General features: G+C 37.2%; 3 protein-coding genes across 4 annotated transcripts in view; 2 read left to right on the forward strand and 1 right to left on the reverse strand.

Annotated features, from left to right (window-relative positions):
• The window catches only part of LOC134844878 (uncharacterized), a 527221-nt gene that overhangs the window by 123170 nt on the left and 381104 nt on the right, over positions 1–22947 (reverse strand). The window lies entirely within an intron of this gene.
• Positions 218–5108, forward strand: LOC134844704 (putative uncharacterized protein DDB_G0286901). 2 transcript variants are annotated; one of them, XM_063861517.1, is made up of 3 exons: positions 218–1200; positions 2347–2361; positions 2437–5108. In XM_063861517.1, the coding sequence occupies exons 1-3, from the start codon at positions 1063–1065 to the stop codon at positions 5074–5076; spliced, it is 2793 nt and encodes a 930-aa protein (XP_063717587.1). In that variant the 5' UTR covers positions 218–1062; the 3' UTR covers positions 5077–5108. The 2 variants fall into 2 exon arrangements, with proteins under 2 accessions (XP_063717587.1, XP_063717586.1); XM_063861516.1 differs by having other exon boundaries at positions 2347–5108.
• Positions 10348–22947, forward strand: part of LOC134845267 (uncharacterized) — a 48177-nt gene continuing 35577 nt past the window's right edge. The window contains exons 1-5 of the mRNA XM_063862213.1: positions 10348–10926; positions 11235–11435; positions 11845–12156; positions 18024–18296; positions 21683–22877. Of these exons, the coding sequence (XP_063718283.1) occupies positions 10389–10926; positions 11235–11435; positions 11845–12156; positions 18024–18296; positions 21683–22877 (2519 nt within the window). The 5' untranslated portion in view covers positions 10348–10388. The remainder of the gene's footprint in view (positions 10927–11234; positions 11436–11844; positions 12157–18023; positions 18297–21682; positions 22878–22947) is intronic.

Raw genomic sequence — 22947 nt, forward strand, 5'->3', positions numbered from 1 at the left:
CTTTTGCAGCTTAAGTCCTGGAGTTCGAGACCCGGCCTAACCGTGTTTTTTTTTTAGTTTGTATAAAATTGAAAAAAGTTATAAGTAAAAACTGAATTGTCGGATTTCGTTTGTCTGCTGTCAGTTCACGGATGTTTCTTTTGCAGCTTAAAGCCTGGAGTTCGAGACCCGGCCTAACCTTGTTTTTTTTAAGTTTATGACTGAAATCTTTTAGAAAAAATTGTATGTTATGTGCATGTATTTTGTAATATTGACTCACAAATTTTGCATGAATTCCGTCCTGTAACATTTGTGTCCTGGTGCATGAAGTACATGAAGTTAAGCTATGGACGAGCAGTCAATATTAAATTTTCTTCAAACATTAGAAACAGATGAAACTCTTCCTCAAAATCAGAAGCTAAAACTCATTAAAAGTGCGCTAAATGTGACAACTTCAACAGCTTCTCAAGCAGGTGGCGACTCCTCGACTGCAAGTATTCTGCTGAAACAAGCATTGGATAAATTTGCTCTGGAATTGGGTGACCTCAAAGGTAGAAGTCTAGGCAAACAAGGAAAACTGAAAATTGGTTCGAGTTCCAAAATGGTGACAAATAGTTTCGGCGATGGTCGACCCAAAACACTGATGAAGATGGACGCAGGGTGCTCGCCTAGAGAGAGTTTGTTGAACAAAGGCAGGGTGCCCACTTTTTTAGTCGAATGGCAAATGTCTACACATGTCTTCACTTAGCATTTTTAGTCTACTTTTGAACTGTGATTTTCGATGTTGAGTTAGTATAACTTCAATTCTCAATTTTTGTAGATTTCTGAGTCAAACTTAGATCTTATTTAAAACATTGCTTAGACGAAAGGTTTTGAGGAAAGAAATCATGTTTAAGAAAAAAACTACAGTTTACGTAGTCATCACATTGATCTGAAAAAATCAATTGGCAAAATCTAGATGCGAAATAGAAGAAAAAAGTAGATGCCGGTGGTTTTATCTTTTACGAAGTGGTAGCTCTGATCAAAGGTCAAGGGGTGAACAATAGAGGTGAGGGTAGTAGCAGCGGTATTAACAAGTACGACATGTTTGGAGCTCATCACAATCAGGGCAGGAAGATGACAGCAGTGAACAGTCATCTACAGACTGTGTCTGACATGTTCCATGATGTGAAGATGATTGCGCAGAGACGCAGTGACATGGAGCTACAGCAGTTCCTGCAGGTGGGTTTAGTTAAGCATTTCCTGGAAAATGTTATGACGAAGTTAAATTTTTTGATTTTGCTGTTTGTTTTTCTTTTTCGAAACGAGGGTTACCTTTTTGCATTTTCCATCTTTCAATTCTGCCTTCGTGTTAAGTTATTTACTTAGTACGAAAGTGGATTATAGCTTAACGTATAATTGGCATATAAGTCACTACGGTTCAAAAGGAAATCATTCCGTTGTTCAAGCAAGAACTATTTCAACAAACTCCTGATTAAGAGTTTTTCGGGTTAACAACTTGTTTAACAGATTCTTTTAAATCACTTGTATTGATTGTTGATAAGGAATTCAAATTTATTAGCTTTTCCGTTACATATGGTCTGGAGGCAATGAATACGCCTGGGACAGCAAAGTTCCCGGGTTCGAATCTTGTCTGCTTATTTTTAGTCAGATTAGTAAAAACTTCGAATTGTAAGTTCGAAGTTTTTCATGACAACAATTTTGTTTTCGGTTATATGGAAATTCACCCACGTTGCCCTCGATGGTGTTTCTGGGCGTGTTTCCGCAAATGGAACATCATTTGACCACGTTTTTAAGTTTTGAATTTTTCTGGACTTGTGGCTCTTTTTTCTATTCCTGTCTGCTAGCTTGCAATGATTTTTTATGTGGTATCTCAAGTATTGCGAAGCCTTGCTTCTTTTCAGTGTATTTTTTAAATCTTAGCTTGAGAATATGTTTTGCAAAACTTTAGAAAATTTTTGTTGCGGGCGTCAAGATTTTTGTGAGAGATTTTAATTGAATCAAAACTCAAAACGACAGGGATATCTTTAGGCCAACCATGTTCGTTTTCGGATGTCTCTTGAAACTGTAAGAAGACCTTATTTTATAAGGTCAGTACACAACAGATTAAATTGGAATTATCTGCCCTTTTAAATAAGGCGAAAAAAGTTACGGCAAAAATGATGAAATTGAGTAGTAACAAAAGGGGAATCATGGAATGGACATTTCAAAGGAAACTCTAAAACCTTTGCATTTCCAAGCAGTATTATACATGATTTATTAGCTGTAAGCTTGCGGAAATAAATGTTTCAAGGCCTTGCTCATCCCTTTTCATGAAAAACGCCGTATGAGGCACCTTGGATTGTCAAAACTGTTTCTTGTTTGTAGGAGCTTGAGGATGCTGTAAGTATGCTTCCCACAATCGTAGACAAAAAGATGTTCGACAACGAAATGAAGTTTTCAGTTGCGCCGCTGCAGAAACAGAACGAGGACTTGAAAAGGGAGATACAGAAACTGGCGGAAGAAATGGAACAAATGGAAATACTGCACAAAGAAATGATGGAGTCCAAGAAACGAGAAGTTTTGGCTCTAAAGGAAACCCACAAAGAGCAATCGGGTAGTGAGAAAATTTTGATCAATAAATTAAAGGCGTCAAAGCACATTTTGGAAGGTGATTGCGATAGATTAAATGCAGAAATAAACCAATTAGAAAAACAGATCAGTGATCAGAAAAGACATATGCTGGAATGTTCTAGAAGCTTCAACGATGAATTGAAAAGTATAAGAGCAGAGATAGACGTGGCCTTAACTGAAGTTCAACGACAGAAAGCAAAGTTAAATGCAGCGGAGAGAGAATCAGTCGCAAAAGATGATCAAATCAAGAGTTTGAAAGAGTTTATTAATAAGCAACAGAGGCAGCTTAATGATGCAAATAAAGAGAATCAGTCACTGCGCGAACAGCTGAACCGAAGCCCGACAGTCATTAGCGACGATGATTACAATGAACCGGGTTACTTTCAACCCCCGCCAAGAATGCCCCCACCGCAAGTCAGGGGTGTTTATACGCAACCAACTGTTGCAGCACCAGCAATGATGCAAAATAGGCAGCAAGGAAAAGGAAACTCGACTCAAGTGACAGATAATCATAACTCGCGGTCGAACGATAATCATAATCACAATCACTCTACACATAACCAACACCAGAACGCTCAACTGCACGTTAAAGTCAATGTTCATGGTCATAACAATAACAATAACCATATTGGTAAGCCAAATAATACTAGCTTTAATAATAGTAATTCTAACGCAAGTAGGAACCCTAATACATCTGTTGCCTCCAAAGTTAATTCGAACCCGCCTCAGAGAAGTAAAACTCCGAATCAAAATCAGCATGAGAATTTGAGACCGAAGACGGTTCCAGCTCCTGTGCATGTCCATGGTAATGCAAACGCTCCTACGATACCACGCTCTAGATCGAAGACTCCTCCAGGGCTAAAACCGAAGGTTAAGCAAAACAACATGAAATCATCCGAGGGAATCGGAGCTTTCGTTAACATGAAGACCTCGGAAACTCAAGACTCAGGGATGATCACGGATCCGGAACCTTCCCAGGCACAACAGCAGAACCAGAACACAGGTCAGAAGCAGCCGTTTGACAAAACCATTCAGATAGTTAGTACTCCACTTGGGAACTATCGGATAATTGGAGGCGGTAAAGTCGATGGTAATTTAATCTACCCTCAGCCAGCTATGAAATACCACGCGCCCATAAAGCCAATGAATGTTGTGTACAATGCAGCTTGTAACAGCCAACATACCCAAGGAAGCAATACTGTTACTAATAGTCAATCTGGGCACGGTGAAAACATGGCGATAATGACGGGATCCTCGCACCACTTTGGACAAAGCGCTATGAATTCTTCGTTGCCATATAGCAAACCGACTATCGTTGCAAGTAAACCACTGTATGGGAACCATAACAACGAATTGGGAGGGACATTGAATTCAGGGATGGGTGGGTCGTCAATGTATCGGAAGCCTTATTACCAGTCGTCAATATCTGCATTAGGCGACATATCCAGTGCTACTGCAAGTTTGCTTGGGAAGCATTCAATGTATAACAACTTATTGCCTCCACCGTCAATGGGTGACGTTGCAATGTCATCAGCTGCGTCAACCTATCCTGACTTAAAATCACGAGGTGTTCTAGGAAAGTACCGGAATTCGGTCAGAGACGCAGACGACATGCTGACAACGTTTAATGAAAACGGCGACGCAAGTATAAAAGAATTGAAAAATCTTATATCATCAGGTATGACCCAGCAAACATCCAATCAGAGCATTTCGCAGTCGCTTAGTAATTATGGAATGTCGTCGCAGTTTAATAATAACTCAGCATACCAGCAGCATAATTTTTCGATGCCTGAGAGTCGGTATACAACTGGATCAAGAATGGACACCTTATTTTCACGCCCAGATAACCGAGTGGTTAATAGTTATAACATGGGTCCTATTCCAGAGGAAGGGTCCTCCTTTAACACAGGTGAAATTGCGCCCCACAGTATGGCCAGTCAGAATAACGACAAGTCTAGTCAAAATCGTAATGTTTCTGTAAGCAGTGTTCAAAATCAACCCAATGAAATGCAAATGCAACGAGCGATTGAAGTTCAGCCTGATAAGGCGTCGGAAGCAGCGGTAGTCAATGTTATGATGCAGCAAACGAGGCCAAGGAAGTTGATCGGAATGAGTTCCGACTTCTCTTTTAATGGAACCACGGATGAAGTTGAAATGAAACAGCTCAACGACACACCAGGAGCACCTCGCAACACCAGTTTTGTGCCAAATCCTTTCGTGGTGAACCCGATGCCTCCCTCAACTAGTATTGTGGGCCATGTTGATGTTCCAGAACTAGATCTGGCTACAAACCCAGATAGAGCTGCTACTAAAGGAGCGCCTCAGAAGGCTGTCGGCACCTCGGAAGCGAGCAGTGTTCCGCAGGGAAATATAGACGCCCATCTAGCACATCACAACGATAAAGTACAAGCGGATTTGAAAGCGTTGGATAAAGATATAATGAAGTTGCAGAATAGTATTCATACATTGCTTTCGGCTCAGTAAATTTACTCGATTTTGACGAAACGATTGTTAATTTAAAGGATAATCATGTAACTAAGCTTAATGTGTCGTAATCTAAGGTCATAATTTAATTTCATGTGAATAGATAGCAATAAGCCAAAAATATGGATGGTTCCGTGACATTTTACCCTATTCTGTTCTCTTCTCTACTATCCTACACTATGATCCCATTTACCCTGTATCTTTTTTACCCTACGCAATTTCAACTTTAAGGCAATTAAAACTTCCTTCTTCTCTTTGCAGAATCCTAAACAGAATATATTCGAACAGGTCAATTAACAATTAATTTTGATCAAAGAAAACTTGCCGCACGTGAGTAAAATATCACAGCGACATTAATTTTGCTTATTCAAAATCCTAGTGAGTTCAAAGCATGAACGAATCATAAGTTTAACCTGATTCATATCGGAGTATCATTCTTGTAGGTGTGCTCACGATTGAAGAGAAGAGCATAGATGTGGGTAAAAGCCAGCTGGCAGTGAATTAACAGTATAAAGTTGGTAAAACTGTATCGGGGATAGTATAAATGGTCTGTTGCATAGCCAGAAGTCTGCTCAGTTGGAGGGCATTTTTTTCGTCGCGATCGCCAAAAGAACTGACCCTTTCTTTTTTTCTTTAGCCCAAGTTGGGCAGTTTCAGCTCATCAGTCTCCAGGCTAAGGAACTTCGCTACTTCAACCGGTCTTAACCACAGATCTGCGGGAGTAAAAGGGGAGGGATTTCTGGGGCAGTTAAAATATGGCAACTAGTGTGGGGTGACAATAAACAGTTAAGGCAAAGTGAGGAAACTTGGTTGTCTAAGCGGGCAAGGTACGTGTTTAAAATCGGACTGTAACCCGACCGAAGTTGGGAAAGCTTGCAGCGGTTGGTTCTGGGAAGGAGAGGTTTCTGATAGAAACTTGGTTACGTGTAGTGGTTAAAACGATAGTTGAAACTTCTTCTGAGTCGTTAAGATTTAGTGACGGGTTTTGGTCGGTTAAAAGTAGGGTCTGTTTAGACTTACCCCAAGAGGAACCTGCTAACGGGTTCAGTACTCCTATCCTGCGTCGAGCCTTGTCAGCAAATTTTTTGCAATGAGCCGCAAAGCATTGGGTCGGGTTTAAAATAACCCATAAAGTTTTTGGATTTTTTTTATTAATAGGGAGACGCTCGTTGTTTAAAAAGACTGCTGGAGTTTTGTTAAAATCTTTTTTGTAAGACGAAAGCAAGGTAACTGATCCGGAGGTGAAAAAAAATTAAAAAGGTGGTGCTGATAACCATTTAGTTAGCGTGATGCAGGCTCAATGTCAGAACTGTAAGCGAAAGGGTGGAAATAATCGGCGTATGAGGTGAGACGAACATTTTTAGGGGGCGGAGGCGCGTCATGGACGTAAAAATTAAAATATTGACCCGATCAGTATCTTCACTTCCGCTATCGAATAGGCAAACAGCTTTACTATTTAGGCACTTAGAAGTTCCTTTCAAATATCGGCGCGATGAAAGCCTTTTCAATCGTTTTTGACGATTGAGCGCCCTATTGATGGCATAGTGCGAAGGCAATCCAGTTAAACAGCCCTCCGATTACCTTAATGGCATAGTGCGAAGGTAATTCAGTTGGACAGTCTTCCGATCGGCCACTGTTTGAATGAAGGCAAGTTTAATTATACAGCTGTTAACAGGTACCCTGCTGGAGTGATGTTTGATACATTGCTTTTTTTGCTGCACCATCATTCTGGCATCTGACCGGCCAACGAAGACTTCGTTTTTGAGTTCAATCTGCGTAGGTACCAGATTTTTTTCCCTGAGTAATTTCATTCACCTAGCATTTGTGGGAGAGCCAGTTTTAGCATATCCAATGTTAATTGCCAATTTTTGCTTGTTCCTTTTTTTTGAATTATTATCCCTCTATGAGAAGCGTTTTGCGATTTCGATGTGTTTATCATCAAGCAATTTGGCTCAGGTTTGCAATAAAAAACATGATAAAAACTATTCGATTTTTTTTGTTCATATCTATTTTTGTTTCTGATAATGTGGATTAAAATCTGCTAAATGCTTTTTTTCCTGTTTTGCTTTGAAATTTTCAATCGGGTCCACCAAGTTTCCCTCGGATTTTTAACTGAGACAAGTTATAAAATAATCAACACTTCCATGCATGTCCCTAATACGAAAAGTGTTCAAACTTAATTGTGGCTTAATTTGGCAATGGGTAATATGGCATAGGATGAATTGGTATTTAGGGTAAAATGGTATAGATTAAAATGGCATAGGGTAAATTGGAATATAGTAAAGTGTTGCGCTATCAATATCGACGTTTACATTAGTGATTAGCAAGTGTTATCAAATTTTGACTTTTTCTGAGATAAACAGTTTGTCTAACGAAATAACCGCGAATCATTGTTAACGGGTCCCTTTCACGAAACTATTGGCGTCAAATATCAAAAGAAATGTTTTGATTATGTCTGCTACTATCCTGTTTTGCTTCAAATAAGTGAATCGAGTTCATCAGGGTACCCTCGGATTTTTAACCGAGGCAATCCAAACATGTCCCTAGTACGATAAAGGATCAAACTTAATTGTGGGTTAATTTGGCAAAGGGTAATATTGGGACTTTGTCTAAACAACTTTGATAAATAAACAATTTGTCTAACGAGATCATCGGGAATCATTGTTAACGGGTGGTCCCTTTCACGAATTTATTGGCGTCAAACATCAAAAGACATGGTTTGAATCTGTTTATTTTTCGTTATCTCTGTTCTATTCAAGATATTTACATTCGATGACCACCTTATGAGTGGAAAAAGGAACTATGGATTAGCCTGTTTTTTTTTGCTTTGTATTGGCTACCTCAAGGGTTAAGTATGGCTTTGTGTTAAAGTCCTATTTGACAGAAATTGAATTTTAAATTACTCGTAGATGTGTCGAAAAAGCTAGTCAAAATTTTTTTATCTGATTTTCGAGGAAAATGACTAATAATGACTCGTGGAGTTATTGTTTGAAAGCTAGTGTTGTCCTAAGTGCGAGCATAGACAGAGATTTTGCCTATGATCCATTTCCTTAAGCTATGAGGGCTTGAAACTTTTGGATAATTAGCGGAATACTTGTGCTTTTTACGAGAAAGCGGCGATTTAATCCGGCTCAAAATTTTTTCAATTGAAATATGCTGATTATTACTTTTTATCTCTGCGACAAGCAAGGTTGTTGCGATCGTTTGCTTGACTTTTTTCCTGTAAACGACTTGTGTTCAAGGTGCCGCATGTGAAGTTTACACGTTTTTAAATCTGCTTCACAATAAACTCAAAATAATTGAACTTTCTAGCGCATTTGGCGCAGAGGTAACACGCTTTTTTGAGAAGACAATGGCTTGTAGTTTGAATCCGGCCGGGACCTTGTAAAGAGTAATGAACTCAGGTAGGCTTTTTTTAGTTGGAAAAGTTTCTAAATTTGTTCGAGCTAAATTTTTGACTTTTCAAACCAGTTATTTTTTTCTATTTCCCTGAGTTCATTTCTCTTTTTCAACTGTCAGTTGGCTGTTTTTTTTTAAACAAGAAAATAGTTTAATTTATTTTCGTAGAAGGCTATGCTTTGTCCTTTTTTTGTCGGCTTACTTCCCGTAGACTTTTTTTTTGAAGTTTCAGCTTTCGTCTAAATTTCTGAGCGTCATTCCTAAAGCAAAGCACCCTTGGTAAAGGTAATTGAGTTAGTTTTTTTTCGAAAAACAGTTTTTGAAAAGAATTTCAAATCTATATTTTTTAAACTTTTTTGCTGCTCCATTGGTCGATGTGAATGGAATTATAAGGCATGCGATTATTAAGCTGGCGACTAGCAAGCGTTATCTTTTCGGAATAGATTTTTCCTTAAATCACTGAATCATGCTCTCAAATTTGTACTTTCGTCATACTGCAGGCATATGTTGAGCATTTTTGCATCTCGGGTACCCGATTTCTTCAATATTTGTTTTTGTTGTTGTTTTCACATCTCCGGTTTAATATAATTTTTACAACTCCGGCTCAGTACAATTTCAGTTTTTTCGTTGTTCATGTTTTGGTTCACTCAATTTGAAAATTTTTCGTTTTATACCTAATTGTCGGCTGATCTAACGCTTCGTACGATCTGTTTGATTGCAAACTTAGTTTTCAATTGTTTTATTTGAAAAATTCACTTAAAAAAAAACATTCAAGACAAATTGAAACAAAGATTGAAACATTTGTTGTTATATTTAGCTTTACCCAATATTTTTCCAAAACTTTCTTCCTATTTAGCATTTTTTGTCTCGATTTATGTCTGCTATTTTGTCAGGCTATTTTTGTGTTGTATCGCTAGTGGCGCGAAGCTCTTCTTGCCTTCTGTTTCTGTACGCTAAATATTATCAGTAGCAGTCTTGTTCAGTTAAATTCCTGAGACCGGAAATTTCAGATCAACTTCTTCTGGGGTTTGTTCATTATTTCAACTGTTCTTTTTATGGCTCATTATTCAATTCAGTCCCCCCTTAGTAACTGATAAGTAAACAACAGAAACATTTTGTTAAGGTCTATAAAAGTGAAAAGTTTTTTTTTCAAAACAAGTTACTCATTTTTTATATTTTGGGGTCTTTTCTGTTACGGCCCAAAATTGTCAAATTGCTCACTGAGCTTCCGTTGTTAAAAAATCTTGGTTTGCTTTTGCTGTAAATAGTTGTTAATATTTTCAATCAAACAGATTCGAGAGTTATGATGCAATTTTCAAAATAAAAAAAGATCAGTTTTGGGCCTAATAACAGATAAGACCCATATTTCGTTTTAGAAACTGCTCGGAAAATTCCTGAAATTTTGGGACGGAAAATTCCCATAAATCTTTTTTTTCCCCAAAGTTTGTCGACTAAGATACGTTATATTCCTTCTTTTGAAGTGCGAGTGTTTTTTTTTTGGTTATGTGCGTTTAGAGAAGCTTTATTCTCCGTTTCAAATGACTCTTAGGACTCAAATCGGATGCCTTACTTTTAGGATTTTTGCTTGAGTTAAGTAAGTATGAAGTTCGAATATTACTTTGTAAATGTGAAAATTGATTGATTGCACCTTTACGGCAACAAATTGAGTTTTTGAATTTTTTGTTTGCTCAAAATGTTTGTGTGAGCCAACTACCCTATTCAGATCGGGTGAACGCTTTTCTACTCAAGTCGTATTGATTTTTCCGTGCAATCTTAAAATTTGTCGACGATCAAATTTGCTGATCATAAAGATGTTGAATGGTCAACATCACTCTAACTAGATGCTTCTAATAAAAATTGATTTTCAGAATAAATTGTGTACATAAAAACCTTGGGTGATTTGTGTATTTTGAATGGCATCCCAGGGTCCCCTAGACAAACAGAAACGCAACGAGAATCTGCAGACGACATCACAGACTTCGAATAGCGAAGGAGACACTAATTTGTCAACTCAAAATACTAACCCCAATAACAGAAACTCATCGGGTCCCATCTCTTCGCTTGTGAATGGAAGGAACACTCCGTCAGTTGATGGATTCAGTCCGGGACAATCGAGAATTGAAACTGGCTTGCAAACCAACCCAAGTCCGGTTACTTTCGTGACTCAAGGTGCAAGCAAGAAGAAACCGAGAAAAGGTCCAACTCAAAGAGAGAGCCAGCAGAATTATGCAACGGCTAATGGGCCCAATAGTTCATATTCGAAACAGGGTAAGGAGAATGAAAGAAGAGGATCGACTAGTACTAATGAATATGCGAATTCGAGAGGAATGACTGCTGGACGAAAGGATGTGAAGTCGAGTGAAAATGGCGGAGGCGGAGTGAGTAATAAGTCGAGAAGCTACGAAGACGTTTCAGCGAGTGGGGCAGACAGAACGCAGAACTCGTCACTAGGTAAATTGATTTGTGGTTTCGAATGCGTTGTCAAATTTTTAATGAAATTTCATTGGCGTGAGTAGTAATTAATTATTTTTTAATGTTAGCCAAATTTAATATTTTGCGCTATGCTTAAAACATATAATGGTTTCATTTCGTATTCGGGAGTGATATTTTGCAGTTTTAGATGAAAATGCGGTTAATAGGCAAGCGGTTTTTACTCATGATCCTCACTAAATAGCTGGCAAATGAGTTTTTGACACACTAAAATGATTCTGAGAAGTAGCAAGCAATTGCATGCATTGGACTTTTTGTTTGATTTTCAGATTCGAACGACTCGCAGTCGACTCTGACGTCATCGAATTCATTCAACTCGAGTATAACTGCAAACTCACTGCAGGGTTCATCACGCGGAAGTGTATCCTCCTCCAAATCATTTTCATCTCCAAAAAAGAGTCACAATCATCATGGCAACCAAAACAAATCACACTACCCTATGCAGCACAGCAATAACAGAGGCTATCAAGGTAAACCAGTGATGTTCAGTTTTAAAAAGCAATAGCCAATGCGATTTTTATAACCTAATTGGTTTTCCCGTTCGGTTTGCTATTCCACAATCATAAAAAATATTATAGTAGCTCGACAAATTCTGCTGGCTGTATGTTTTGGAAGTTTCCTGTTTTAAAGCTCCCAAAAAATCTAGCCATCGGGTGAAAGAGGTTTTTAGCGGTGTGGAAATTCAAGTATGGCTACCTTTACCTGGGCTAAATTAAACAGCCTAAATTATTGGGAATGTTAACTTGAGTCTATATAAATTGATTAAATAAGGTATGCTGTTACCAAAATAGTTTAACTAGTTGGTTATTGGTTAAACCATTGAAACAAACGTTTTTCAACCAATTGTTACACAAGTTGATATATTGCACATCACTGAAGGTCACAATGAGGGTCACAATGCTCATCACTATTATGTGAACAAAAACCCGATGAACAGAAACAACAAGGCAAGAGGGCGCGGTGTGGGAGCACAGTCGGCGTTGAATTACGGAGCACCATATCAGAATCAGAATGCAAGGTACAACAGAGCAGGAAACCGCAACGGGGGCAATATGCAAGGGCCATCTGGCGGAGGGACAGGAGGAAACGCTTTTCCTGGTCAGAGGAATGGGGACAACTCATCGAAAGGTTACCAAAGGTCGAAGACCCAGAACAACTCCATGCACCACCAGAGCAGAGACGACCATCAAGGTTAGTGAAGATGCTTTTATATTTTTTTACCAATCATAGCCAGGTGATAACTGTTAATCTGAATGCCTACGCGAGGCAACGTGCAGGTAAGAAGTTAAAAAAAAACTTTTAAATGGTTTTGGCATCGACCGGCAAATTTACAATCGCTGCCAGAGTCTACCAAATACCTCTTGGACGGTACGCTGCTAACTGCATAGGCTACGTGTCAGAATATCTAGATATCTGTACATCTAGCAGTAAATTTACGTTCCAGTCATTCTATGTATCAGGAGCCTCGATTAAAAATGAGCGCTGCTAAACATAACCCTGATAAATTTTGAAATATTTTGTTTTTGATGTGTTTTGGCTTCGTATTTTCAAGTGAATTTGCTTAGTCTGCCTGGGTAGTTTTCGGTGATTTTTTCAGGAGTTCATCGGATTTATTCAAGTTGAACTTTCAAACAAAAGTTGCAATCAGTTTTTTTTCGGTTTTTTGTTCTTTTTACACTTTCCAAACCTTCTGTTTGCTATGTTTATGGTTTTATTGATACAACTCAACGCCTCAAACCCAAACTACTTTGATTTTTTGGTCGTGTTTTCTAGGAAAGCTTTAGTTTTGTTCAAGCTCATTGCATATTCATGCGGTTTGATTTAATTTTGAAGCTCAATTTGAAAGTGGAATTTAATTTTATAATTTCCCAGCGTAATAAAAATTTACCGAATGATCCAGTTTTCTCAAATTGGTTTAGTTTAATCACAAAATTGTCAATCAAAAATTGTTCAAGAAATTCAAAGAGCTTTCAGAGCTGTTTTCTTTAAATATTTTTTTTATTTTATGATCGGCTGTTTTTATTTTCCTTTTTTTGGCTTAATATTCTTCGGCCAATAATAAATTGGTTAAGTGGCCTCATGTTGTTTCATTTGACGAGCGAATAAATTTTTTGTGTGTGCTTTGAGGTTGAGGGGGACTTAATAACTTTTTATAAGTTTTAAGTTTTTCTGAAATTTTTTTCAGCTCAAAGGGTTTCTTCTACGTTAATTTCGGATTTGTTACCGCTGGCTAAGTTTTACTCCGAAGCTGATTTTACATTTTTTTGTCGTGGCATGTGTTTGTTTCAAAATAGTCTTATTTATTTTGTTAGATCTAGTTTCTTCGACATTTTTAATTGTTTTTTTACTTATCGGCTTTCCTGTTTTGTTTTGCAAGTGGTGCGAAGCTCAGCTTCGCCTCTGCGTTAAAAATATCTTTTTTATTGCTCTCAGTTTATTAATGCTTTTTGAATTTTTGCATAACTGTTTTCGGCTCAATTTCTGGTGATCTCTATTAAAGTTTTACTTTCCGAAGAAAATGAGAGTAATAAGAATGCCGTTGGGTTGCGGCGCAAAGAAACGTGACTTCTAGTTTCGTATGTTGATTTGAGTTTATAGTTACGGGTTAAAAATTATCGAAAGACCGATTTTTCTCAAATATGGTTGATTTTATGAAAGAATAACCAATCATCAAAACTTCTTGAAATTCAAAGCGCTTTAAAGAGATAAGATCTTGGTTTCATTGAAGCTTTGTGTAATATTACGAACCTTTTTTCTAACCTTACTCGCAAATAAAAGTGTTCATTAAAAGTTTTCACATATTTGGAAAATTCACTGTAGCATTGGAAATTGCATAGCATCTGTTCACTTCTTTATTTGTAGCTAGTGTTTGGTAACTATTAAGCTTCCGTGGCTGAGTGGTTAATGTGGAAGACTCTTAATCTCTAGGTCGCAGGATCGAATCTTAGTAGAAATAAGCCTCGAATTAGCAAACATTCGGATAAGTTTTTTCTCATTGCACTTTTTAGAGTTGCTTTTTGTCGTGTTCTCGCTATTGCTTGTGCAGCGAAGCTTCGGCTCTGTGTAGAAAGTCGTATGCGGGTTTAAAGTTTAAGCTTGTCTGAGTCAGACTTTTTAAGAGTTTGTTCGACTGTTTTCTACGTTTTTTTGCGGCATCCTTTCATTATTTTTTCTCTTGAACTTGCTCCCAATCTGCTGTTTTTTCAATTGCTTTATATTTGCGTACGATTAAAAATTTTTGACTTAATGAAAATTAACGAGTTTGCCGATTTTTGGCACCAAATCGTTGTTAGTGTTTAATCTTAACTGCTGTTGTGTTAGCTTTTCTCCAGCATTATCTAAGTATAAACAGAAGTCTTTGTCCGAACTAATGCGGCCTCAGAATATGTTTGTCTGGTTCTCTAGACTGATAAGTCCCAACGCACTACATCTTATGATTGGAAAGAATATTTTTTCTAAACAACTTAAATTCAGATAAAATTTTTTATCACAATCATCTATGTTATCAATCAAATAAGGCTCTTTTCCCCTCTAAGCTATGAATTCACTATTTAGAATCTTATTTCCATATCAGCAGATTGTTCCGAAATTGGGCATGCTTAGTGATTACCCATATTGAAAGGTATTCGGTCGTTGGTTTTCATAGCTGGCCTTGTTGATACGATGTGTCACGCACAAAACAATTTGCATCTGTGGTGGGTGGGAGGGGGAGGTTGTTAAAAGAGCCGTAACTACTAAACTTGCTGATAACTAAGTACTATGCACAGTATCCTGCCATGTATTGTTCTTCTAAAATACAATTTAGTGAGCAACAGGAAGCGTAAGTCCAGCAGATAAAGCCAGGTGTAATGCAGAGCACATTTCGCATACCCCACATATGTCCCCAAAAATTGGAAACATTGGTAATGGCTGCCGTGCTGGTTCGCGTTGAGCTAGAAGAACCTAAAAATTTAGATTATTGCTCCGAAAGCAAGGTGAGAAGAAATTTCGGATTCGGGATTTTTTTTCACGCAAAATTAGTTATCAGGGTCGGATCTAGGATCTTCTTTAGAGGGGGAGGGGTGGATTTTTAAAAAAATCGCAAAGATTTTCGGCCTTTTTTTATTTCCACCAATTAGATTCTCTCAGCTCTTCAAATCACTATAAAGACCCTATTTTGAAAAAATTTTCTGCGCCGCAGGCATTTTTTTCTAAAAAAAATAGGCCACAGAAGGGGATTTTTGGCCCTTTCTGAAAAATGTTGACCAAAAACTGGTGTTTTATCGGAGCTCCTTTCCCTTCAAAGTTAGTTTCTATTGGGGCCATTAGAAAAATTTTAGGGTCCCTCAGTCATAAATGGATATCTCAAAATAGTACAAAGGGGACCCCTATGTCTTGGTAGGGGTTCAAATCCCTGAGGGGGTGAAGTGGGGCGTCCGCATCTCCCTCCCTAAATACGTTACTGTCAGGTATCACGAACAAAGTCGCACAGAGACGAGTTATATATAAAACTTTATATATGGCTTTCGTTTATTGCAGTATATGCATAAGATCAATAACCAGCTATTAAGTTCAGCCAATTCTAAGGATATTAACACAGACTATTGTATTACAAATATTTGGTATTGACTGGTACTGCTAATGCGTCATAATTGGTTTGCGTCACTTAGGAATTATGTAGAATTATAATTGGCGTGCGTCACTTAAGAAAATATGTAGACTCAAAGTTTTTGTCTTTCAGTCTTTCCCAGTAGCGTTATTGGTCATATTTCGCTTGTGTAAAAATATGTTTAAATCTGTGTTAAATTATGTTTTTTGGCCTTTTCTTCGTTATAATTGTCACAAGGAAGTTTTTGACAAGCCAAATCAGTTTTTATTTGAAAACCAATCCATGGTTAATTTCATTTTTGAAAAAAATATATAACGATTAATATTTGATTAAAGACATCTATTACTAAATAACTTCGTTTGAACTATTAGGAGTCGATGAACGTAGTTCAGACTCTTATATAGGTGATGGTTTTTTGTTTTTTTTTTCATGCAAAGTTAAAATTTGTTCTGGCTCAAATTTATTTTTTCGCGGTTTGACTTGATTTCCTTAAAGTTTCGTTCATATCTTTTGTTAAATGGAAGGGGTACTCCACTATCGAACAGGAAAAAAAGTGTTGAAGTTACAAGAAAAAAGTGTTGAAGTTACAAGAAAACATGATCGGCTTTTAATTTCGAATGTGGCCTTTAATTTTCAGATTTTTCAGCGGAATTAATTTTTTTACCATAGTATCCAGAATTCTCTTTTTTTTTCTACAATTCGAAAAATAAGTTGCGGACGAAAAAAATTCATTTGTTGACTTTTATTCAAAAATAACAAGGCTTGTGGAGTTCGTTTATCGAAAAGTTTTCCTGTTATGTGACCAGCATATGTCTCAAGTATGTAACCCATTTAGCATTTTTATCGGAATATCTATTTTTTTCAGCTTTCAACAGAATCATTTTTCAGGGTAGCAGTTTGCATATATGTTTTGATAGAGTATCTGACCGACAGATCTTTTTTGAGCATGTGTTTGTTTCAAATACCGGTTTGCCATTAGGTTTTCCAATTGTTGGTTGTATTCCAACTCTTAATAGTTTCCTCGGCGTAAATAGGTTCTGTTTTTAGTATATCTGTTTAGCTGCCTCATAATTTATCTTTTCTAGGACCAAAATTTGTTTAAAATGATTTGTAACTCGCGGCGGGGGGAGAACGTAAAGCTTGGTAGTTCTACAAAAAATTGTAGCTCGGAATTTTTTTCGGACCAACGGTCTTCTACCCAAATATTGTCTGCTTAGTTACCGCTTGGTTATAGAAGCAAGCTTGCGAGCATGGTTTTTTTTACGAAGTTGTTTTTTCCAATCAAAGTTGCATAAAATATTTCGAAAATTTTATCGACCTTTTTTTTGGTCGACCAAATTAATTTTCCGAGCTATCGCAAGTCACTAAAAAGACCGTTTTGGTCAAATTTTCTACGCCGCAGGCAAAATTTTGAAAAACATGCCAAAAAAGGCGTTTTTAGGCACTTTTTGGAAAATTTTGACCAAAAAAATTGCGTTTTGACTAAAAAATCGCGCCAAAAAACGTCTTTAGAAAACTTTTTAGGGTCCGTCACCAAATATGGATATTTTAAAATAGTACAAATGGGAACCCTTTGGGTCGGTAGGGGGTCCGAATCCCCTGAGGAAAGGAAGCGTCCGCCCCTCCTCCCCCCCCCCCCCCCCCCCCCCTAAATCCGTCCCTGGTGTTTTTTTTCACGACGCAAGATCATCGGATTGATTCGAGTGACATATCACATTAAAACCTTTTTACTTGATGTGAGAAAAACCTGTTGATTAATTATTAACCATGTTTTAGTCTAATTTCGAGTAAAGCTAGTGATGTTTTGCGATAGGAATCCGTAAATAACTAAGTTTTACTCCAGCGCTTCCTTGGCAATAAAAATTATCAAAAACTTATTCTACAAAAACATAATTTTTTTTGCAATTTTTGAATGCAACACCAGTATATAATGCCTAATTAATTAATATACAAATAGCCAATAGTAATCAAAGAAAAAGTTAATTCAGTTAGTGACCGAACTATTTTACGACGAAAGAATTTTACCTCATTAGTTTATAAGCCGGCTTGTGAGTGAAATTTTGTAAAGCATGCCTTAACTTGTTAGTGAAACGACAGTAAATGATTTTTTTTTACCTGAAGTTGTTCCTTGTTTCGCATACAATCCCAAGCAGCAAATTAAACAACAAGCTACGAAAATTTGAAAATAGTTTTTGGCGTAAAGTAACATCATGTATTCATGAATTGCGAGATAAATATCGATAATTTAGAATATAACTTATAACCCAATTTTTATTAGTTTAAGAAATCAATTAGAACTATACCTCAGTTACTTTCGGAACAAATCAGAACTTTTACTTTCAACTTCGAAAATTTAAAACGATGCATTTGGTCAATTGCGAAAGTATTCGTCAAAATTGAGCTGGTCTATTTTCTCGAGATTTTGGTTGGAATATATCCGCTCTGAAAATTAATGTCTGTCTTCATTTAGGTTATGAGATGAATAACGTGAATAACGACAGATATGCTCGTTCACCTGTCGATCTTCTGGCTGTACTGCGACCACCCCAGCTAGCTTCAGAGGGGTCTAGTATTTGCACAGTACCGTCTCTACCAACCCAACAAGCAGCCTCTGTGGTCGCCTCGAATGAAGATACGACTCATGTGGCCAATCAGTCAACAACTACAACTTACTTTTCGCGATCTCCGAACGGAACCAATTCTTCTTCCGTGGCACCCAGTCCCTCTCAGACTCCTAGTCTAAGTCCTGGTTTTTAATTTTTTAGCTTAAGTTATTTTTCAATGGAATTAATTTAAGCACGCAAGAAGCTAGACATCAACTTTAGTGATACATCTTTTATTGTTTGTTCTGTTAAAATCCTAAACACAACTCTGCGACACTTATTTTAAAAGTTGTTTTTGAAAGTTCGAATAGACTTGGTGTTGTCTTAGTTTAAACTAGTCGTTCCTGAAAATAAAACTTTGCCTGACGCACAAAAAGCTAAAAGAAATTGAAATCTTTCATCGGCCTTTTTTGGGTACCCGATAAGGCGACTCATAGTTTTTGTTGCTAATTACACTTGCGACAGGGTGACCACTTGGGTCACTATTTTAGTGACCAGTCATAATGGTCACTATTTTTTCAATGGTCACTAAAAGTCACTATTTACAACAAAGCTTAACAAAAACAACAAATTAATTTGGATGACCTAAAATAAAGGTCGACAAAAAATTCGAAAATTGTCATAGTCACTATTTTTCTTTCAAAAAAGTGGTCACCCTGACTTGTATATAAGTATGAACTTTCTATTTTTCCAATTTAAGTCGCAAATAAAAATGCTTCTTTTGGTGGCACTTTTGAATCGGTAGGCTGCGGAAGCAGTATTATGTCATATGTGCCCAATGTATCTCGCAATTTTTTTGAAATGTTTTATTTATACATAATTTGGCTTTATACTTTCCAATTTATTACATGCAAAATTTTGTCTTTTTGTATTTGATGTTTTTTTTTGCTACATCGAATTGGCAATTATTAGATTATGTATCTGCGTTATTGGTGGCTAGTTTTGGGTATTTTAAGCATCTGTGGCTGAGTGGTTAGTGCGTGAGACTCAAATTTGCTAGGTCTCAGATTTGAATCCGACACGTAGCCGAGTTTTCGCTAATTCGAGGCTTATTTCTACCATTTTATTTCACTTGATAGAGCTTTTTTTTGGTCGTGTTCTCGCAAGTGTTTGCGAAGCGTAGCTTCGCCTCTGTGTAATTATTAATATCTTTAACCCACGTCTCATTATGAAGTGTTGATGATCGAAGCTATTGTTCCGTTCCGATCATTGAAAGTGGGTAGAAACTTTGTTTTCAGCTGTGTTTTTTTTTGTTCCGACCACTGAAAGTAGGGAGGAATGTGTTCAAGAGTCGATGAACATAGTTCAGACTCTTATATAAGTAATGTTGATATTTTTTTTCAGGAAAAGTCATAGATTTGTTCAGGCTCATTTTCACTATTTCGCAATTTGACTTATGATTTGTTTTTCAGTGCATTTCATTTTCTCTGTTAAAAGGAGGCAAACTGTCGAATAGTAAAACGTGATGGCAACACGTGATCGATTTCTAGTTTCGAAAATGGAATTTAATTTTCAGATTTCCCAGCGGAAAGAAAATTTACCTATTCATCCAGTTTTTTCATTGGGTTAATTTTATCAAAAAACTAACAACATAAATTGTTCTAGAAATCCAAAGAGCTGTAAGAGAGTTTATTTTTCCTTCTAAAATTGGAAAGTTGAGATTTCAAAAAATAGTTCGTTTTTTTTCTGTTTACTTGCGTTCATTGACTCTTTTCCAACAATCAGGAACCACAAATAATTGTCGAAAGCCAACGAGTGAAATATCGTTTTGAAGCCCTTGCAGTCGTGACTCGAACGCTTTTAAATAATTTCCGCGGTGTAGAAAATGAATGTACTGAAGACTCTTATATACGTCTTGCTGGTTTTTTTTTATAGTTTTTTTTTCAAGAAAAAGCCTTAAAACATTGATGCACTTTCTCCGAGTGCATCAAAAAGTGCATCAGTTTTTTTCAACAGGTATATGACATTTTTGAGTTAATTGAAATTCATCTGCTAACAGAATAAAAAGTTTACCTATTGATCCAGTTTTCTCTAGTTTGGTTCATGTTATCAAAAAAGCGCCAATCATGAATTGTTCTAGAAATTCAAAGACCTTAAAGGGCATCAATTTGGTTTTCTATGTTTACTTGCGTTAATTACTCTTTTCCAATCCTCGATTGGTTATGTTTGATTTTTGCTGTAGTTTTGAGGGAGGAAGATTTTCAATACGCAAAAAGATGTAAAAACATGGTTTTATTCCAGGAATAGTAGTTTTAGGCTTCTTTTAGTTTCTTCTTGAAAACCAAAATCGTTTTTTGCTTTTTAATTAATTTTTTGTTGCAAACCGTTGTCTACTCTTATTATCGATTGTACTGTTTTAAACACTTTTATTCAGATCCGCCCATAGCTGAACTAATAAAAAAACAACAGCTAAAAAAAATTTTTTGCGGTCGGAATTTATTGATGATGCTTTTACAGCACCGGCTGTCATTGTTCTTTTTCGTTTGCCTCGCAAAATTAGGTACCAAAAAAATTGTCCGAACGGGGCGAGTGATATTTTATATTAGAGTCTTTTCAGTCGTGGTTCGAACGACATAAAAAATCTTTCCAAAAAGTTGTTCCATTGTTGTGAAAAACCGTACCAAACAAGCAGAAAAAAAGGGAAAATGTGATCGGAACATTCTGTGCTAATGAATGTGGTCGGACCATTTTAAAATTTTATAATTGTGGTCGGAACTTTCTTTGCTACTTGCTTATTTGGCCCTTTTTTATCACCTGTTTGACTCGTTTAACTTAGTTTTCAAGTTCAGTTCAAACTCACTTGTCAAGTAAAAGCCATACTCTCAAATCAATAAATGGTCAATTGCCGAAAAAATTGGTTTAAAAAATGGACTGCATTTTTCAGAATTTTAAGCGGAATATTACCCTTGCGATAAGCAATGGTATTGCAATCGGGAACTAGATTATTTTCCCGTAAACAATTTGTCCACTCTTCTAGACAATCGCCTCTTCTAGAGGATCTTCTGGTTTCATGTTGTAATTATCTTTTTAAAGGTTGTAATTTTTTTTTCAAAGTTTCCAAATTAATCTTTTCGTCCTAGCTTCTGTCGGATTATATTGTTTTTTTAATATAAGTGAAACTTCACAAATTTGTAAATTTACCCTGTCTGATTTTGAGTTTCTTTTAATAGTCAAACAGTTTCAGTTTATGGTATATCGACTTAGTCAACTTATTTTGCGTAATTTCGAGGGCAGAAAATATCTTTGTGGGGTTTCATAATACAGAAGCTCCGCTGTGCCTCTGTGAGAAAAAATTGCCCTTTAAATCAATTGCTTCTAATTATGTTTTCTTTTTAAAAAGTCTATTTTAAATGATAGAAATATTTTTTTTCTCAGGGATTCGAAACTTTATTTTTGCTTTTAAACTCGGAAAAAATCTCGGTCAGTGTTTTTGGTTTCCTAGAGTTCATTGACACGTTTCTTTATGTCTGTTGCCCATGTCCTTTAGTCTCTTAAACTTGAAACTGTATTATGATTATTATTTTAGATCAGAAGGGTTTGAATTCCAACGAAATGGGATCTACCCAGGATCAGGACCAGATGATGTCATGTGTAGTTAACCACTCGTTCCAAGTATCCCAAGCACAAATGACAACTGCGAGGCCAGACGTAAGCTCGGAGTCAGTACCATTCTTCGCCACAAATTCATTTGCACACCCCACTGTACGAGACGTGAACAACAATCCTCCGAATGGAAAGAAGTCTACTAGAGCGGAAGGCAATAACGAGCGCAATTATTCTAATATGAGCAACAGTTTAAATCAGAACTCTTCGAATTACTCGTCCAAAAAGAAGAACAGGAACCAGCAGAATTCGGGAAACAGAAACAATTATAGCGACGTTAACAAGAGCTTTGCGGGCAACGGAAATCGAGGGTACAATAACGGTAACGGTACAGCTACCTCAAATTCTCAATCAATGAACCCAGGAGCCCAGTTTCCGTATGCTGGAACTAATCTAACAGCAGCCAAAACCGTCATGAATAACATGGTTCGTCACCCTTTGCTGGGCACATTCAGTGCCGCGGACGTAGTCAGAAGTGACATGCAGTTGATGACAGAATTAGTTAATAATAACTTCATTTCACCAATCAACTCGATGCCTTTGCAAATCAATCTCATTCGTGCTCTGAATGAAACTATGGCACTGCAAACTAATTCGTTGCAGGGACTCCAGCGCGAATCTGCCGCTGTTAATGCGGCAAATAAAGGCAATAATCCAGCAATGAGTTCTGGCAATAATTCCATGATGAATGGGGTCATGACGTCAGCAAGTAGCAGCATGAGTAGCATGGATCAGCCAAGAGTGTCCTCGGCGTCACCAGTGGTTTCGGCTCCAACTTCGGTCCCACCATCTGTAGCGGCACTCATTGGTTCAAATTTGACGCCTGTAGTTCCGGTAACAACTCCAGTTGCTGCCCAGATGGGGCAAATGGGACTTCTGAATATGTTTTCACCAAATGTTCTCAATTCGAATCCGGGCTTTCAAGTACCGTCGTGTGCGTCGGGGCAAGCGTCTCCTGCAATGTCTCCGATACAGCAACAGAACCAACAGATAGGGACTATTTCGGCTCAGCAGCTGGAGGCACATTTGAACCCGACTTTCGGACAGCTGTTTAGAAGCAACACATTGCAGATGGTGAATAATCAATTATATCAGCAGCATCTCAACAATTCTAATCTGTAAGTTAGTTTAACTTCCTTAAAGCTAAGCAGTGAAGTTTTGATCAACTGCATCGAAAATTGCTACGTC

The sequence above is a fragment of the Symsagittifera roscoffensis genome, chromosome 4 (assembly GCF_963678635.1).
Source record: "Symsagittifera roscoffensis chromosome 4, txSymRosc1.1, whole genome shotgun sequence".
Classification (NCBI taxonomy): Eukaryota; Metazoa; Xenacoelomorpha; order Acoela; family Convolutidae; genus Symsagittifera; species Symsagittifera roscoffensis.